The sequence below is a fragment of the Pteropus medius genome, unplaced genomic scaffold, assembly GCF_902729225.1.
Source record: "Pteropus medius unplaced genomic scaffold, Ma_sr-lr_union100, whole genome shotgun sequence".
NCBI classification, from domain to species: Eukaryota; Metazoa; Chordata; class Mammalia; order Chiroptera; family Pteropodidae; genus Pteropus; species Pteropus medius.
Genome location: NW_024340692.1, coordinates 21934378 through 21952142, shown reverse-complemented (window position 1 = coordinate 21952142; position 17765 = coordinate 21934378). Strand labels below are relative to the sequence as shown.

Here is a 17765-nt window from a genome sequence, read left to right as displayed (position 1 = left end):
AAATAAATGGATCAGCAAAAAAAACTTTTATTGAATTAAAAATGGAGTTAATTAGTAATATCATTGGTGATGAAAATATTCTCATTCAAATATAACATAGAGGTAAGAACATGGGCTCTGAAGTAAGACTGCTTGGGTTCGAGTCCTATTTTCCACTTGTATAAGCTGTGTGACATCAGTTACTTAACCTCCCAAAGCCTCCATTTTCTCAATGCAAAACAAAGATGATGTTATTCATCACATGGCGGCATCTGAAAGTTTAAATGGGATGATGCAAAGTATTTAATAGAGTGCTTAATGCAAAGCAATGCTTTCTTAAGTTGTTAGGCAATGTACTACTGGTTTAAATGAAAATTATATTGAATTGTGTGTATATGTTACGTATTCATTTATATATTGTAATATTTTTAACTCTCTCAAAATCTGTTCATGAAGGACTTTTTCTTTAGCTATAAAGAATGATAATGTGTACTGTCTATTTTCGAAATGTGATGTATAATATAGTTTTAATAGACTATAGTAGTTTGTACTTCTAAAATACCTTGGCTAGCTTATAAATATAAGAACAATAGAGTTTTTTAAAAATGGCATATGGGAAAAACATGGGAAATATCTTTGCTTACCAATTAAAGGGTGTACAGAAAACAGAATAAATAAAATCTCTTAATTTATGCATTTTGTGTTCTCATAAATCATTTTCCTGTCAAAATTATCAGACTTTATTATTGCTGAATATTTTAAACATCATAATGGAATTTGGGTGGCATAAATCATAAAGCTTTCAGTTAGAACATTTGTGTACATACCTCAGCATTTTTCTTATATCTTGATTAAAAAATAGTCTTCAGTCTAGAAATAAATCCATGCAGAATATAAATGTCAAACCATACTCTTAAATTTCAGTAACTCAGCAATCCATGCTGGCCACTGTGCTTACAAGGTAGTTATGGCTTGTCAAACTGTGTTTCTGAGACTCACTGTTCTCAAAAATGAAGCCGCACAAGCTTTTGTTTTGGTCTTGGTAATAATTTTTATCTACAAGCATCCTACCTACGGATGATTCCTGCTCACTTGATTTTTCTATTTCAGACATAATAAATCTGGAAATAGCTTGTCCATGACATTAGATAATGTGTTTCATTTAATGAAAGCCTTACTCAATATATTTTATTCGTGATTTTTAAGAGAGACAAAAATCATTCTGTATTGGCCAGAATGCTGGACCCAAATGGAAAGTATTTTCATTAGGAGTAAAATCCACTAAAGGTTATATGATACTTGGAGGTGAAATGGTGGAAATGATGAAAAAGGCTCTATCAGTGTGATTTAGCTGAAGGAAAAATCACTACACATTTTTCTGATACTTTGAAAGCTGCTTTACATACAAAGGAAAACAGGAGCTCATTCATTGAATCCAACTTGAAATTAAGGGTAAAGAATTTGTTAATGAGATAAATACTGCCTTACTGAGAGTTTCTGTAGCCTACATCATTTTTTAAATAATTTTGTTTCATTTTTGACTTTGTGTAACTTCCTCTGTCCTCTCACATCTAGGAATGTAACATGTGAATCACTTATATGACTTAAAAATGTGTTATTTTCATTTAAAAGTTTGCATATATTGTAAAGGATATAAGGAAAGAAGTTATAATATGAACAACCAGTTTCCATACCAAGAATTTGTAAAATACTCTCTATGAATTGGATTAATCCCATGAATCCTTAGAATGCTCTTTTGATAGCTTAAGAATTAGTAAACGAAAGAGATCTAATGTTTATTGTCTACTATATACCAGGTACTGGGCTGGCTTTTTTATATACGTTCTTAATTCTTACAATGGTCCGATGAGGTGGGGGTTTATGGGGGAGGAAAATTAAGGCTCAAGGAGGTGAAGTAACTCACCCAACTAGTGAATGGCAGAGCCAAGGGTTAATCTCATGGTCACACAACTCCAGGGACTTCACTAGGAACATTGGAGGAGGTGCCCTAAAATAAAGGAGAGACACAATCAGATTTCAGATTTGCAAATTGGCTAAATAATGACAATTTTAATATCAGGGTATCTTAATGTCCATTGTACATTAGATTTCACTATATATTATCTGAATACATCTAGAAAAAACGTTCAATTTTATGTGATTAGAGAAATTATTTTCCACTTAACACCATTATCAGTATTTTCTTGTGTCATTAAGTATTCCTTGATAATGTGATTTTTAATAGCAGCATAATATTCTTTTGTGTGACTCTTCCATAGTTTATTTAACCACTTGTTTATTGTTATACATTTAGGTTGTTTCTAAATTTTAGTTATTAAAGTAATAACTCAGTGAATAGCTGTGTCCACAAACCTTTTTTGTGCATATCTGATTACTTCTTTAGAATATATTTCTAATAGTGTATGAGAGTACCCATTTAGAAATATTTGCCAATAATAGGAAAAGAAGATGAAATATCATACTATCAAAGAATTTCTCTGTTTATCATTGAGTTTGGATATTTATTGGCCATTTGTACTTCAACTCTAATTTGTATTTTATGTTTTTCAACTACTTTTCTATTGCTGTATCTAATTTTTCTCTTTGGTATATAAGATTATGTCCTGATATATAAGATTATATAATCTCTAGGACATTAGACCTTTCTCCTCCCAGTTTAAAAACAGTTAATAGCTATTGCATTGAGAAACTCTTGAGTGAATTGTAAACAGAAATGTGCCATGATTTTATTTACATTTTTAAAAGCTTTCGCAATGCCATGTGGAGAACTGATAGTAGGGAGACAAAAGCAGCTGCAGGAAGACCAGTAGGGGGGCTGTCACCAAATTTCAAACAAGAAATGATGATGACTGTAGCTATGATAGTAATAGAATAGAGAGAAGTGAGAAAAATGTTTGGACTTGAGCTGTGTTTCAGAAGTAAAGTAAATAGGATTTACCAATGGATGAGGACTGAGGAAAGAAAAGAATCAAGAATGATTCCTAGATATTTGGCTTGAGTAACTAGATGGATGATGGTGCATTTAATGGTGTGGAGGAAACTAAGGCAGAGGTAGATTGCATTTTATTTTAAATGCTTACTAGACATTTACATGAAAATACGTGGATAAACGAGGTTAGAGTTCAGGGGGATATAGATTTGGTTTGTCACTGGCAGATAAATGATCTGAAAGCATTGTGACTGGGTGAGATCACCAGAGAGAACATGTAGATAAGAGAAAAGGGTTTGGAAACAAAGTCTGAGGCAGTGAATATTTAGAGGTCAACTAAGGTAGAGAAGCCATCAAAGGTGACTGAGGAGTAACCAATGAGTTGGGAGAAAAACAAAGATAATGTGAAGGAATTAAGTGTTTCAAGGACAAAGGGTCAACCTCATGGAATTCTTCAGAGAAGTCAGATAGAGAAAGAACAGGAAAGTGATTTTTGGATTTGGCAACCTAGAAGTGATTAGCACTTTCAAGAACAGCATTTTCAGTGGAATATTGGAGACAGAAACCTGACAAGAGACCATGAGATAAGAATATATGAGTGATGTTAAAAAGAGTGGGTTTTTCTCTCCCAAGGAATATCCACGTTTAAGTACTCAAATGTTTACAAAACATCATTTAGATCACTTTTATTTCATGTGATGCACTGATGCTTTCAGCATATAGCATAAAGACTAAATTTTTCAGAGCAATGAAGTGAGAACTAAAATAGGATTTTGTGAGGGAATGGAAATTTCCACTGCATTCGTCCACACAGTTTCAACCACAAATATAGTAACACTATTGGATACTATCATTGTCACAATCTCAGGTTTTGTATTAGTTAAAGTAGAGCTGTATCATTTTGTTTCTCTTCCTTTTGTCGTTTTGATCATCACTCTTTTCAGGGCCAGTGAGATCTATACCTTAGCTTTTGGTCAAGAAATAACAGTCTTTTTCTCTCCACATTTCCAGGCCTTCCTATTCATTCCAAAACTAGGAATCGCTCCAGGCAAAAGAACTCATGACCTCTAAAAATGTTTAATGATCGAACCTTTGGACTCATGAGTGACAAAGGACTCTGACAGGAAGCAATTCCCATCCTTCCTAACTGATGGGAATAGGCTGGCTTTCTGTCAGTCGATTCCCAGCTGTAATAATTAGTAAAGTAACTTCCTAATTCCATGCAGCAATCTTAGGCTGGGGTCATATTTCAAATATGGAAGGTTGTATGGTGTGGACAGGGGTGGTAAATTAAGATAAGATCACTTTATTTTCTAAGCCTTTGGCAAATTGAGTGGGAGATATATATGTATATGTATATAATTTTAAGTTAAGGTGGGGAAACATTCTGGAGACATTTGAGCAGATTAACAAATAGTATTTGTATACATGTAACTAAAACAGTAATTTATCAGGTAGAAGGCAGATGGGGGGAATAAAATGCCAACCTGTATCTACAGTTGGGTTGTATTGATGATGAAGTGCTGTTTATTCAGGCCCAGCCTAGCTTGTCAGCAACATAAGAGCCATCGTAGCACATGACTCCCTGCGTAGCTAGAAGACAATAATAAATTATCTCCTATGCAAACAGCACCAGCATAAAAGCAGAACAAACAGACTCTGCCTCCTGATTCCTGAAGATTCTCACTCATTCCCTTGTTTGATTCTATTTTAAACATGAAATTTCTGACATTATCTTAAAGCCAGTAAGATCAGATCTGGTTTGGACAATTTTATTAGGGTATTATAGGATATAGTTGTTGACAACCTCTATTCTGAGGTTACAGTAAAATGTGAATAGTTTGGTTTTTTAAGATGCCTAAGTGAGTCACATAAATCTTTGTTTTTTCAATACTTCATTTTAACCTGTGGAACTCAGGAGTGGCCTGAGAAAACTGGGAGGGTGTTACTCAATGGTGTTTGATTCTAAGAATCATTTGAGGTCCATAATGAAAATATAGATTCTTGAACCTAATCCCTGACCTGCTAAATGAGAACCTCTAGCAAGGTGGCCCAGAAATATGCACCCAGAGTGATTTTTATGATGAGGATAGTGTGAGGAACATAGAGCTGAGAGCATGAGTCAGGAAGTCCTGTGACAACACTGAGAACCCAAAGGACTAATTCATAGGGAAATAAACAATTAGAAAATACCTTTGTAGAACAGGGTTTTTCAGATTTCACTGTGTATTCAAATCACCCAAGATTTGTGGAAAATGCAGATTCTGCTTCAGTAGGTCTGGAGTGTGGACTGAGACTTTGCATTTCTAATAAGATGCCTGCTGTTGCGAAGACTTGAGTCCAGCAAGATCTAGAGCTGTCATTTTAACACAAGGAAATCCAAATAGACTGGAGCTCAGCCAGCATTTTGGAATAGCAAATGTTTCACGAGTATGGCTTTGAATAATGCTGATTCTACTGAATCCTAATCTTGTACTCAGATACCAGTAAAACCTACTTTTCTCTTGGTTAAGTGACCCATCCAGGAGTGTTGTGATAATTGTTATTATATGTGAAAATCTCTTAGAAATATTGTGTCTTATTTCAGGGGGTTATAAATATATTTGGGGATTTTTATGTATATAATAAAAAAGTATTTTGTAAGGAAACTTCTAGGTCTTCCTGTGCCAAAGCCTTCAGTCATTGGTAATAACATGTAAGTATTTGCTATCCATTCTTGTTTTACTTCAGAACCAAATCTTCTTTTATGGTTCATAATGGCAAAAAGCTCACTATTGAGGTTCTTGATGGATAACACCAACTACAGTTTGAAATAATTTTATCTAATGAATGCACATTGCTTATAATATGAGGTTCTTTTTTTTTTTTAAAGTTCAGCCTAAATATCTACTTATATTGTGGGTGAATTAATTCTTTAAAGTATCTATTTAAAGATTGTTATTATGGCACTCGGACAATAAATAAAAAGCATGAAGGCTGACAGTAAGCATTTTGGAACACATGCTTCCAAAAGCTATTGTATTTGAACATCATACATTTTATTACCAAGTTAGTATAATAGACCCTTGGTATTCATCAGCAGCATATCCTGAGACTTTGTGAATTCCTATGTGCAATTCCTTGTAACCAAAAAGTGAGAATGGCTTCTTGAGATACCTAATGAGAGTGGCTGCTACAGGAATAGATAGCAAAGGTTCCTTGAGGTGTGGAAGTTGGTGATGGTCTGGGCCTGCACATCTGCCCTAGCATCTCATGTGCCTTCTAAGGAGCCTCATAGACCTTGAGATCTGACTCAACATAATTAGAGTACATGTGATATGGATATTTTAAATGGTCTGGTAAATAGTCTAAGCCACAAATATCAAATCCACAAAATTCAAAGAGCCACCACATAGAAAAATTAATCTGGGCATGGAAAAAATCTGTACCTATATGCACTGTTGAGTTTTTGCAGTGGTTATCTGAGGAGAGGGTATGTGGCACTAACACTTCCTATGGTATACATTTCTGTATTGCTTTAATATTTTACTAGTGGCATGCATAATTCTGATGACTTTTGTAATCAGAAGAAAATTAAGTAGTACAGTACACTGTCAGTTGATCGATTATGTATGATGATCATATACATGATATATATACACTGTGATAGATAATTATATAGCATAGGTTGATTTTTTCTCTCCTGTCATTCAACAGACATTTCCTGAGCAACTAGTATATGCCAGGCATTATGTTGAGAGCTAACCTATGGTCTTCTCTATGTTTCCTTAAGAGAGAGAGACAACTACACCAACAAAGTGGTTCTCACTGCAGTTAATAAAACTTTAAAAAGCCAGCACACTTCTGAAGATGATGGGAGTCACAGGTTTGGGTGCTCCATGGTAATGGGTGCCTTTTCTGCAATTACTCATTTCTCCTCAGTTACTATATAGAGCAAGTGGATCTGACATCACAGCCTTTATACAAATCTCCTAGACATCCACACTGGAATTAAAAGCATTTGATAAACTCAGCTAGGTTCATCCTTAGGAATTCTGCTTGGAGTTAATAACAATCATTAGAAAACAATTATAGAAAAGAACAATAGCTTTCTCCTATTTTTCTAGTGATAGGTGCAATAATAGCAGACATTCCTACGTTCTATGAACAATAAGAGGAAAAGTGTGTTTCGGAAAGTCAAAGCATTTGAATAAATATTTTAGGGAAAAAGGATTAGATATTTATTTCTTATCTAAACTATTCTTAATAATGATGGCAGAGATTCCTTCCTTTTTTTGTTTAGGAAAACAAAAACCAATGTGTATCTTAGGACATCACATGAAAGTTTCCAAACTTTGTCAATGTGTTTATTTAACTTGCATTTAATAAAATATCTCTGTTGTAATACATCATAAGACTGGACAAATTTATGGCACAGTGCCCCAAACCTGAGCAATTATATTAATTAACATCAGATTGCCTGTTTTTGTTTCAGAACTGTATGTTTCACAGCAATATCACTAGTGATTTGAAAGCATTTACAGACAAGTTCGGTTTTGATGTCCTCATCCTCTTGGCCAGCTACCTGTCAGAGGAACAGCAGCCAAGACAACAGATCGCTGTGTACTCTGAGAACTTAGAGCTGTGCAGTCAGGTAAGGATCTGCTTCAACTCTGGCACATTTCACTGCATCCTAACCTGCTGGCTCTCAGAACACTCAGTGGAGGATGGGAATAGATTGGTGGCATAAAGAAATTGACCTAGGAGATAAAGTCCTTGAGTCTGAGTTTTAAGAAATATTGGGGTTGTTTTGCACATTGGGCCTTTTAAAAGAGCTCCATAACTATTTCTTTTCTGGAAAGAATCCATTGAGAGAGAGAGATCATAGCTTTCTCACCCAAATGAGAGCAGTCCTCCCTTGACTGCTATTCTTTGAGGACTGATCCCTTGTAATAGCTAACAAAGTTTAGTCCCTGTTTGGTGTCCAGGGTTGAGTAACTGGTGATCCGATGCTTTAATCAAAGTTAGTCCGTCTCCTGGTACGAAAATTCTGACTGGGTAATTAGTCAGATCCTCTCTGACTAATAGAGAGCTGCATCTTTTAACCCAAAGATGTAGAAATATGCAAGATGCAGACAGAATTAATCAAAATAGGTACTGTACATAACAAACCAGCTGTGTTTAATAAGTAATATGAGAACATACATGCTTCATTATAATATGCGCGGCATGGGTATAGAACGGTTTCATCATAAATCTTTCCTCACTAATAGATTAGACACCTCATGTATCCACAGGTGGCTAGAGGCAAAGTCTTGACTCCTTTCTTTTCTACATCCTCACTTTCTGTCCTCCAAAGAGATCCACTGTGGCTCTCTTAATGTATGTAATGTATGACTGTAGGTATTCTCTGGTTCCTCTGTGCTTCCTCATGCACAAATATGAAAGAGCCCCCATCCCCGTGGCAGATGCATTTTGTACCCTCTTTCTAACCCATGTATATCTGTGTGTTGTGTCATCAGCCTGGAGCATTTTCAGTGCTTTGCTCTGCATTGGGATTCAATGAATTTTATCTTTGGCCACTGGTTTCCCATCGACGGGATTTAGGTCTCCTAAGCCTTCAATATGGTAGTTTTCAAATCATTTTTAGTAGCAAATCAATTTCAAAATTGGTTAATTTAAAATAGACAAAAGCAGAAGAGCAGTTAAAGGGGTTAGCAGTCCTTGAGCAGACTCCACCCTGCCTTTCCTCCCACTCAACCTTCCTCACCCATCACCCAAGAGATAGCTCCTCAGAATCTTGAGCAACACAGTCAAAACTACTCATAGGAATCTCTCATTGTCCACATGGTCACAGTTGGTCAAGGGTCAGCATCTGCAACTCAGCTGCCTGAGTTAAAAATGTGGCTCCATCATTTGTTAGCTCTGTGTGGTTGGTCAAACAAAGTATTTAACTTTCCTGTCTCTGTTTCCTCATTGGCAAAATGGGGATAAAGAGTCCCTATCTTGCAGAATTATTGTGAGGATTAAAGGAGATAATACACATAAAACCTTTAGAACTGTGCTTAGCATATGGAAACATTCAATAAATATTTATTATTATTATTGTTACTTTCTATGTGAGCTCTATAGTTATTGTTTTCATTGTTGATGATGTTGTTTTGTTACCTCCACTAATCCTGTGGGACCATTTCAAAGGCCTAGTGTGCAAAATATCCCCATCGTTTTCTAAAAGTCATAGAGCTCTGGCTCAGTTCTGGCCTTGCACTGACTGTCACACATTCTCTTGGTTTCCCCAGGCAACTCTGTCTGTTATGGGCTCCCTGGGGCAGGAAGGGACAGTTGGGGCCTGAGTGCTGTTGGAAGGCTTTGCCACCCACAGCTGCTTTCTCTTTCCTACTTTCTCCTTTGTCTTATGAGGCTATCAAAGGTTAAAGCAGGTCCTGGCTGCCTGCTCCTTAAAAAAGCCTTTCTCCTGCCCCATTTTTTTTTATTCCAACATTTTTACTCTAGTTCTGGTCAGCAACTGGCATTACTTCTGCTTTTTTGCAAACTTGAAAAAGGTTTGCACTTTTTTCGCATTTCCATTCCTGCTGGAAGATGGTATGATATTACGCTAAGGATTTAAATAATTTTAAAGCTCTTTACCTATCATTTTGAGGAGCCAGCAATGCTGAGTAGCTGGATTTTGAGATCAACGAAATGCCAATTTGATAAGACTAGAGAAAGAGTTGGTGGTATATTAAGTGGGACTTTCCATGTTTTATATGATACAGTTTTCAGTTGTTTGGTTCTTTTTAGACAAATGAACACAGATTAATTTATATTAAGAAATTTAGAAATACAATTTGCAAAGAACAAAGAGTGCGTGAATGCTCACACAAACCCTTATGTCTCCCCAACAGATTTGTTGTGAACTGGAAGAGTGCCAGAACCCTTGCCTAGAACTGGAGCCCTTTGAATGTGGCTGTGATGAGATCCTGGTGTACCAACAGGAGAACCCTTCAGTGACTTGTGACCAAGTGGTTCTCCTTATCAAGGAAGCCATCAATAGGAGGTGTCCAGAGATGGTCTCCAATAGCCGGACATCTTCCACAGAAGCTGTGGCAGGCAGCGCCCCACTCTCCCAGGGATCTTCTGGGATTATGGAGTTGTATGGCTCTGACATAGAACCACAGCCCAACTCTGTGAATTTCATAGAAAACCCTCCAGATCTCAACGATTCTAACCAGGCCCAGGTGGATGCCAACATAGACCTCGTTAGCCCAGATAGTGGACTGGCCACCATTAGGAGCAGCCGTTCATCCAAGGAGAGCTCAGTTTTCCTCAGTGATGACAGTCCAGTGGGAGAAGGTGCTGGGCCTCATCACAGCCTCCTCCCAGGGTTTGACTCCTATAGTCCCATCCCTGAAGGGGCAGCAGTGGAGGAGCATGCACGGTCCGGGGAACATGGGGAACACTTTGACCTCTTCAACTTCGACTCAGCCCCCATGGTTTCCGGGCAGTCCCAACCATCTTCCCATTCTGCAGACTATTCCCCAGCAGATGACTCCTTCCCCAACAGCGATTCATCAGAAGGACAGCTCCCTACAGGGCCTAAAGGACTCAATGGGATAGGGATGGACATGTCTAATTATTCATCCAGTTCACTTTTGTCAAAGGCTGGCAAAGATAGCCTTGTGGGATTTGATGAGGATTTTGTCCAGAGACAAGGAGGTCCCGGGGATAACACTGAAAGAAATTTGAGCCTGACAGGTTTTGTGCAAGATGAATCTTTTTTGCCAGAAAGGCTGAAAAATATTGGAAAGAGTGTCCCACCAACGCCTATGAATAGCTTTGTGGAGAGCTCACCATCCACCGAAGAACCAGCTCTACTCTATCCAGACAATATGACCCAAAAAGCAGTTGACACAGGTCACACAGGGCCACCTCAGACTCGTGCGAGGTGTAGCAGCTGGTGGGGTGGTTTGGAAATTGAGTCTAAAAATATTGCAGATGCATGGAGTTCCAGCGAACAGGAATCTGTCTTCCAGAGCCCTGAATCCTGGAAAGATCATAAACCCAGCCTAGCTGATAGGAGAGCCTCAGATTCTATATTTCAGCCAAAGAGTCTCGAGTTCCCAAAGTCGGGTCCCTGGGAGTCAGAATTTGGGCAGCCTGGGCTAGGCAGTGATAACATTCAAGACCAAAATGAGGAGGGCTTGCAGTTTCAGAACCTGCCCACTGAAAAGTCACATTTGCTGAACGCTTCTCCTCAGGGAACAAACCACCTGATAGAAGACTTTGCCGCTTTGTGGCATTCTGATCGCTCTCCCACAGCGATGCCTGAGCCATGGGGAAATCCCGCGGATGACGATGAACCAGCTACTGCAGTGTCGTTCCCGGCTTGGAGTGCATTTGGTAAAGAAAATGACACCCAGGCTTTGAAAAATACCTGGAATCTGCACCCAGCGAGTGGTGAGACACCTTCTGTAAGGGACCCGAAAGAGTGGGCCATGGCAAAAAGTGGGTTTCCTTTTCCTTCAGAAGACCCAGTAGACAATTCACCCAGTGAGGCAAATAATGAAACACCCCCAGAAATCTGGAGCAAGAAGGACCATGACTCCAGGGCTGGTGCCCTTATATCTGGAAATCTTAGGTCTGATCTGGATCATGCATGGAACAATTGTAAGCCAGCAAAGGATGATCAGGGTGGTGTCATGGATCCAAAAATTAGAGGGAAAGTGTATGAAAAGGTAGATTCTTGGAACCTTTTTGAAGAGAGTGTCAAGAAAGGAAGGTCAGACATCCTAGCTCCTTGGGAAGATTCTTTCTTATCATATAAATGTTCCGATTACAGTGCATCCAACATAGGGGAAGATTCAGTGCCTTCTCCCTTAGATACCAATTACTCCACCTCTGATTCTTATACGTCGCCAACCTTTGCTGGAGATGAAAAAGAAACTGAAAACAAGCCATTTGCTAAAGAGGGAGGTTTTGAGTCAAAAGATGCTAACTCTACTACAGAGGAGACTGAAATCCCACCTCAGTCACCACAGCAGCCACCTAGAAATCGAATTAGTTCAGGTCCTGGGAACCTAGAAATGTGGGCTTCACCTCATGCAGATCATAGTTCTGAAATAAATGCCACTGATAACCCAGATCAAGATTTACTCAAGACAGAGCCCACAGATGACAAGGACATCTCCATGGAGGATGACGTTGGAGAAAGCAGCCAGTCCAGTTATGACGACCCCCGCATGATGCAGCTGTACAACGAAACAAATCGACAGCTCACACTTTTGCACAGCAACACCAACTCCCGGCAGGCAGCCCCTGACAATCTCGACTTGTGGAACAGAGTGATTCTGGAGGACACTCAGTCTACTGCGACCATCTCGGATAATGATCTGGATTGGGATGACTGCAGTGCTGGTGTAGCGATCCCCGGTGAAGGTCAAGCACAAGGATACTTGCCTGGAAGTACCGAACCTGAAACCCGATTTTCAGTGAGACAGCTAGAACCATGGGGTGTGGAGTATCAGGAAGCAAATCAGGCAGATTGGGAACTCCCTGCCTCTTCAGAGCATAGCAAGGACACTGCTCCCAAAGAATATCACATATTGAATGAAAAAAGTGGACAGTTAATTGCAAATAGTATTTGGGATTCTGTCATGAGAGATAGCGACATGTCGTCATTAATGTTACCAGCCCCATCATATGTTACGGACTCAGGACAAAGCAAGTTGCCTCCTGAAACTCCCAGCTCATCAGAAGAAATTAAGGACAGTCATATTCCAGACATGCTAGAAGCCTCTGGAGCCAATGAGTCAGGAACACTTGATACTGACCAGCAAGACACGTGCATAGGAAGCCTGCCAAGTGATAGTGTGACCCTGGTGACCAGGCTTGAAAATTCAGGGCATTTTGTATGCTCAGATCCATGGAAAGGCCCAAACTACGGACAAAATGAAAGTGAAAAGGAAGCCCACAAAGCCACTGATTGGGAGCACCTAGGCGAGGAGGAAGTGATGCATAGAGACTTGGGGACTTCTGGAAAAGGGCAAAGTGACCAGGAATGCTCTTCCCCAGTTGCATTTGAATATCAAGAAATATACAATGAGTCAAGCAAAATCTGCTCTCTTTCAGTCACCTCCAGTCCTCAGACTGAGGAACCCAAGGAGGTTTTAGAGCATGAGAAGGGATCTTACAATCCAGACCCCTGTGATATGCAAACAGAAGTGTCCACAAATTACTTGCAGGCAAAGGGGACCTATGAAAAGCACCTCACAAATCATAGAAATTCAGGTGAAACTACTGAAATTTTAGGTCGGCTGAATTTAACAGAAAATGTATCTTTGCCAGAAATGGATCTTGAGAAAAGTGAAGAATGTAACATTCTGGAGCTAGAAAGAGTGAACCAAGAGCTACCTCATGAATGTCCCCGAAGCCTTGATGTTTGGGATGGCCCTATAGACAGTGATGTTCAGGTCAGTTGCACAAGTTCAGAGATAAATGAGAATCTTAAAGTTAAGAGTGCTGAAAAAAGCCCTCCAGGAGCCAGTTCATTAGGAAACAATGACAGAGATACTATTTCTAGTGAGTATACACATTCAAGTGCATCAAGTCCTGACCTAAATGATTCTTCAGCTGCACTGCTTTCTTGGGACCATGGGCATCAGACGGTAAATCGAGATGATTGGAGTAAACAGAATTCCCAGGATTCTGAACCAGTTACTACTGATGGCCAAGTAGAATTAATTACTGAGGCGAAGGACCTGGAGAAAAACAAAGTAGATGAGTTTGAAAGGAACTTAGATCACAAGGTTCCTAAAATTTTAGAGATTTGGAATGATTCAGTAGATGGTGATTCCTTTTCCTCTTTATCCAGCCCTGAAACAGGAAAATATTCTGAATATTCAGGTACATATCAGGAAAGAAATCTAATGCTTAGCCATCAGGAGAAAAATGAGCACGATATTCCTAACACTGTGCAGCGAGAGGTTGCCAGGTCCATTTCAACAAGCTCAGATTCTGATGATGATAGTGTAGGCAATGAAGAGTCAGCGGAAAAAGAGATACATTTGGCCACTTGTCACGTTGCTCAGAGTGAACTCAGAGCTTGGGATTCATTGAATGAATCTAACAAGTTCTTGGCCATGGATGGTCTCAAGTCTGAGGAATTATCCATCCATTATGTAGACAGTTCAGAACCAGCAGAGAACGAGAATACATCAAACCCATTCTGTGACAGTCAACAAAGCAGCCCTGATCACTGGAATTTTTCACCATTAAAGAAGACCGAAATACAGATTACAGCAGTGGATGAGGAGAAGAGCTCATCTCCAGAAACAGGGAAGACAGGAGATATCATATGGCAAATATCTCCCAACACTGAACCAAAAAATGAAAATTATTCTCAATTGGAAATGGTTGGCTTCTCAGCTGAGAGTACCGAGTGGTGGAATGCCTCTCCACAGGAAACGCGGCCAACTGAGAATGCATTTGAAGGGGAATTACCTAACTCAGGTGGTGCATTAGAGATGAATTGTTCAGGAGACCAAAACATGGGCCCGTGGGGAGTGCCCATTCAGGGTGATACAGAGTCCACGGAAATACATTGTACCAATCCTTTCAATGATAAGTGTCAGTCACCCTTTCTGGATAATAATGAAGAGAACTCCCATGAGCAACTTTGGAACATTCGACTAAGGCAGCCAGACCCAGAAGCTGATCAGCTTAGCCAGCTTGTGATATTAGACCACATTAAAGAAAAAGATCTCAGAGAGCAAACCTTCACGTCTTCTGCTGGTGACGAACTCACTTCTGAAACGCCTACCCAAGAGCAGTGTCAGAATACAGTGCTGTCCATCTGGGATCAGCCAAATCCAAAATTTACTCACACAGATGAAAATGGATGCATTATCTCTAATGTCTCAACTACTGAGCGTCAAGAAACAAATTGGTGGGAGGAAGAAAAATCATACCCCAGTGAAATGACAAATTCAAGCATTGCCTCAAAAGATTTCCCTGCTGTCAGTTCTTCCACCCAGTTGATAAAGAAGTCAGGTGCTGAATGGGACACCTCTACCCCTAGCGAGGGCTCCCAAAGCACTTTTGTTCCAGATATTTTACATGGCAACTTCCAAGAGGGTGGGCAACTGGCCTCAGCTTCCCCTGACTTGTGGATAGATGCTAAGGAGCTTCTCAGTTTGAAAGCAGATGGTGAGAATCCTGATATACTGACTCACTGTGACCAGGACAGCAATTCTCAGGCTTCCAACAGCCCCGATATATGTCATGATTACGAAACCAAGCAAGAGCTTGAGCTGCACATTGGTGCTGGGATGACACCTCAAGAAGGAGCCAGTGAGTTATATCTCACCGAGCCAAAGCCTGATGAGGAACCCAGTCAGGAGCCTGAGCGGGAATCCATCCCATACAATTCAGAGCTATGTTCTGAAAATATAATTCCACTGCCTCCTGTCAGCGATCAAGCAAACACAAATGGCTCATCTCAGCCTGCTGCCTCTCACAATGGTTCTCCCGAACCTTCTGCAATAAGTGGTGAAAACAACACAGGTGTAAAAGCATCAGAAAAGGGAACCGACCCAGATATGGCACCAACTTTGGAACCCATTGACAGAACAATCCCGATGATTAAAAATGTGGGAACCAGTATTTTCATAACTCATCAAGAACCAACTATGGTTGGCAACAGCTCTTGGACCTCAGAGGCCTTTTCTCCTGAATGTCAGACAGACACAGGAACCTTGTTGGCCCTCGAGCAGCCTTTGACAACAGAGAAAACTGCCTTAGTTCCTGTCACTCAGCTAGCCTTAGACACTTGTCTGGATGTAAGCGAAGCTGCCTTTGACCACAGTTTCAGCGATGCCTCAGGCCTCAACACATCCACAGGAACAATAGATGACATGAGTAAATTGACATTATCAGAAGGCAATCTCGAAACACCAGTCGATGGGGATGCAGGCAAGCAAGATATCTGTTCATCCGAAGCTTCGTGGGGTGATTTTGAATATGATGTCATGGGCCAAAATATCGATGAAGATTTAATGAAAGAGCCTGAACACTTTCTCTATGGTGGTGACCATCCCTTGGAAGAAGATGCTCTGAAACAATCGCTGGCACCATATACACCTCCCTTCGATTTGTCTTGTCTTACAGAACCTACTCTTGGTGTTGAAACAACAGAGGAAGCTGGGATTCCAGAGGATGAGTCTCTGGGGAGCGAAGCAGCAGAGATATTGCTTCCCGCCCTTCCAGATCAAAGAAGCAAAGAAAGCCACACCGAGACCACAAACGGACAGCGTGGACACCAGCTGGTTGTACTACATATTCAGGAAGACCCTGAGTCAATTTCTTTGTCTATAGGAGGCGACTCCAACATGGAGTTGTCTCCATCAAACATTGACTGGGAAATAGAAACAGATAATTCGGATTCACCAGCAGATGGAGACATAGAACTACCAAATGGTAAGAAACATCCCATTCCTCATCCTCCAGAATCTGCTGCTTTCATTCAATCAATACATTTGCAAAATACACTCTTTCTATTAATGTGGGTAAAGAAAAACTAACTGTATTTGCAATGCATGCCCAACTAAGTCCTATATTACAGCAGTAATATCTATACTGCTTATAGAATACCTATCCTTGAGAGAGAATGAGAAAATTAAACAGCTTTACAAAATTAAAATATTTCTTAAATTATCTCCCTTTAGATGGTTCATTTGCAAAGATCACAAATCGCACAATGTGTTAATTAAGCCTTGTTCTTCCCTTCTCACCTTCATCTTCCACATTCAGGTGCCAGCAAGAGAATATTAGACTTGGAAGGAGAAAAAATAATTCCTACCAAAGAGTCTGAGCAGATAAAACCAGAATACAGGGAAGAAAGATACACAGAAAAGAATGAAGATCATCAGGCACAACACATGGATTACATACTTGTAAGACGTGAAGAAAATTCACCCCCAAAGCTAGAAGCCTGCGAAGCAAGAGAAAGCACATCTGAATTTGAAGAGTTTCATATAGGTTCTGAACAGACAAGGCTGCCAGGAACTCAATTAGCAAGCTTCCCAGACACACGTCAGCCTGCCTCCTTGAATAAAAGAGAAGATCATTCCGCGGAGAGCATGTCTTCCAAAGATGATAATAGATCATCTCTTGAAAGCCCTGGGCAAGACCAGAATTGGATGGTCTTGGGCCATAGTGAGGTTGGCAGTCCAGCATCAGAAGCTAGGGACCAAGGGCCTGGATGGCCCAGCAAGGCTGTGAAGCCAACCTCTAATCACAACTTGAGCAAAGGTCCCCAAATGCAGGTTCTAAGAGAAATGAAACCTCTAGAATCTTTAGCGCTAGAGGAAGCCTCTGGTCTGGACAGCCAATCACGGAAGAGCAAGAGCCAAGGCAAGGCTGGCCCAGATGCAGTTATGCTGCAGCCTGTCACCCATGAGAATGAATGGGAAATGCTTTCACCACAGCCCTCTGAGAAAAACGTGATCCCAGAAATGGAAATGGAGGAGGAGACAGAGTTTCTTGAGCCCAGAACAAGGAAACCAAGACAAAATGGGTAAGCAAAAAGCTAAATTTACTTTTTTCCTGAAAACTGTTTTATTAGAAACCAGCAAAATGACGAGGGATAATGGGATGTGAAGAATATCTAGATGACAGGAGCTTTGTTTACATTTATTGCGAAGCATGCCATCAGTAAAAGCAGCTGCTTGGTAACCATAATGATAAGGATGATATATGTATATTTTCAGCCTCCAAAACCCCTTCGATTTCCATCTAGAATCTTATACTTACCCTCCTGATATTTATAATGACTCTACCTTCTCAGCACCCGTATCACTCT

At 40.0% G+C, this 17765-nt stretch overlaps 1 protein-coding gene across 7 annotated transcripts in view; it reads left to right on the top strand.

The window, feature by feature from the left end:
- PRUNE2 (prune homolog 2 with BCH domain) overlaps nucleotides 1-17765 on the top strand; it is a 214459-nt gene that overhangs the window by 129940 nt on the left and 66754 nt on the right. For 6 of the 7 annotated variants that reach the window (XM_039844922.1, XM_039844775.1, XM_039844865.1 and 3 more), the window contains 3 exons: nucleotides 7404-7562; nucleotides 9814-16381; nucleotides 16715-17480. In XM_039844922.1, the coding sequence (XP_039700856.1) occupies nucleotides 7404-7562; nucleotides 9814-16381; nucleotides 16715-17480 (7493 nt within the window). The remainder of the gene's footprint in view (nucleotides 1-7403; nucleotides 7563-9813; nucleotides 16382-16714; nucleotides 17481-17765) is intronic. The other variant, XM_039844941.1, reaches the window with a different exon arrangement.